Source organism: Penaeus monodon, chromosome 33 (assembly GCF_015228065.2).
Source record: "Penaeus monodon isolate SGIC_2016 chromosome 33, NSTDA_Pmon_1, whole genome shotgun sequence".
Classification (NCBI taxonomy): Eukaryota; Metazoa; Arthropoda; class Malacostraca; order Decapoda; family Penaeidae; genus Penaeus; species Penaeus monodon.
In genome coordinates, this window is record NC_051418.1 from 35,438,591 (window position 1) to 35,439,678 (window position 1,088).

At 34.7% G+C, this 1,088-nt stretch overlaps 1 protein-coding gene across 1 annotated transcript in view; it reads right to left on the reverse strand.

Annotated features, from left to right (window-relative positions):
* Nucleotides 1–1,088, reverse strand: part of LOC119594433 (unconventional myosin-XIX-like) — a gene marked incomplete at its 5' end in the record, with an annotated part of 15,165 nt that overhangs the window by 11,526 nt on the left and 2,551 nt on the right. Inside the window, 2 exon segments of the mRNA XM_037943492.1 lie at nt 61–151; nt 401–574. Of these exon segments, the coding sequence (XP_037799420.1) occupies nt 61–151; nt 401–574 (265 nt within the window).

Sequence of the window (1,088 nt, forward strand, 5' to 3'; positions counted from 1 at the left end):
CCCATCATTTCACTTTTTAAAAAAATTACACAAAAATGACATCGAGGAGGTTCTGCGTACCTGCACTCTGGCGATCAACTGTCCAGGAGCTGTGGTTCTCCTTATCCTGGCTGAAATGTATATTCCCAAGGTGAAGGAGAGCCATAACCAGCTGAAACGACAAGGCAAATTCTAAGCCAGTCCCATGAGATAATAACGCAAACACTTTAACAACTCTAAAAATCATGTCCACGTTCTTTATTCTGAAGTGGCATATCAAAGCAGACCATTGTCTAGCACAATGCTATATGCCATATATCTATATATTAAAAAATCAAGCACATGTACAATTAGCATGAGTGCATTCAAAAGTCATTTTCATTTGCTTGCGTTCACCAAAAGCTTCACAGAAAAATTTTACCTGGAAGATCTGTTTCTGATGAGACATAGAAAAATCCAGCTGCTTGAAGGCATGCAAAGTCTCCCGCAGATTGGCCAGGTCTGACTCGAGATATCCCTTTGGAGCAATGACAAACCGGTCGGCATTTTCTGCCGTCAAGCCTTCGATGTCTCCGGATTTGATACCAGCTAAAACCTATTCAGAAAAAAATAAACTGTATAAATAATTTCTAAAAAAGTTACTGAGGCCAACAAACCTATATAGATTATATTCTTTATTAGTTGATGTATCTACTGAAAATTAATAAGACTTTGTAATAATAACTTGACTTTATCACTCTGGAACTGAGAGAGAAAGCTTAGTAATAAATATGATTGGTACACCAGGTATAGTTGCTATCTGTAAAATATTTCTTTAAAAATCTTTTCACTAAGTAATGTTTTTTTTATCCTAAAAACTATTTTAAAATATACATTTTTCTTTTTCACAACCTTGCATCAAACAACTAGATTAAATTAACTGACTTACAATGATAAGCATAAAAATGGTACAACTCCAGATTTACTTCTGTCACTTTAAATTCTTTTTCTCAATACAATAAAAGCACCATCAAGATTTTCCGAAGGCTAAGATCACAACATCGCCTAATGAAATCCTCAAAGAAAAGGCGCTTGACTTCAATTTGTAACTAATACGAAGCCAAAAAAAA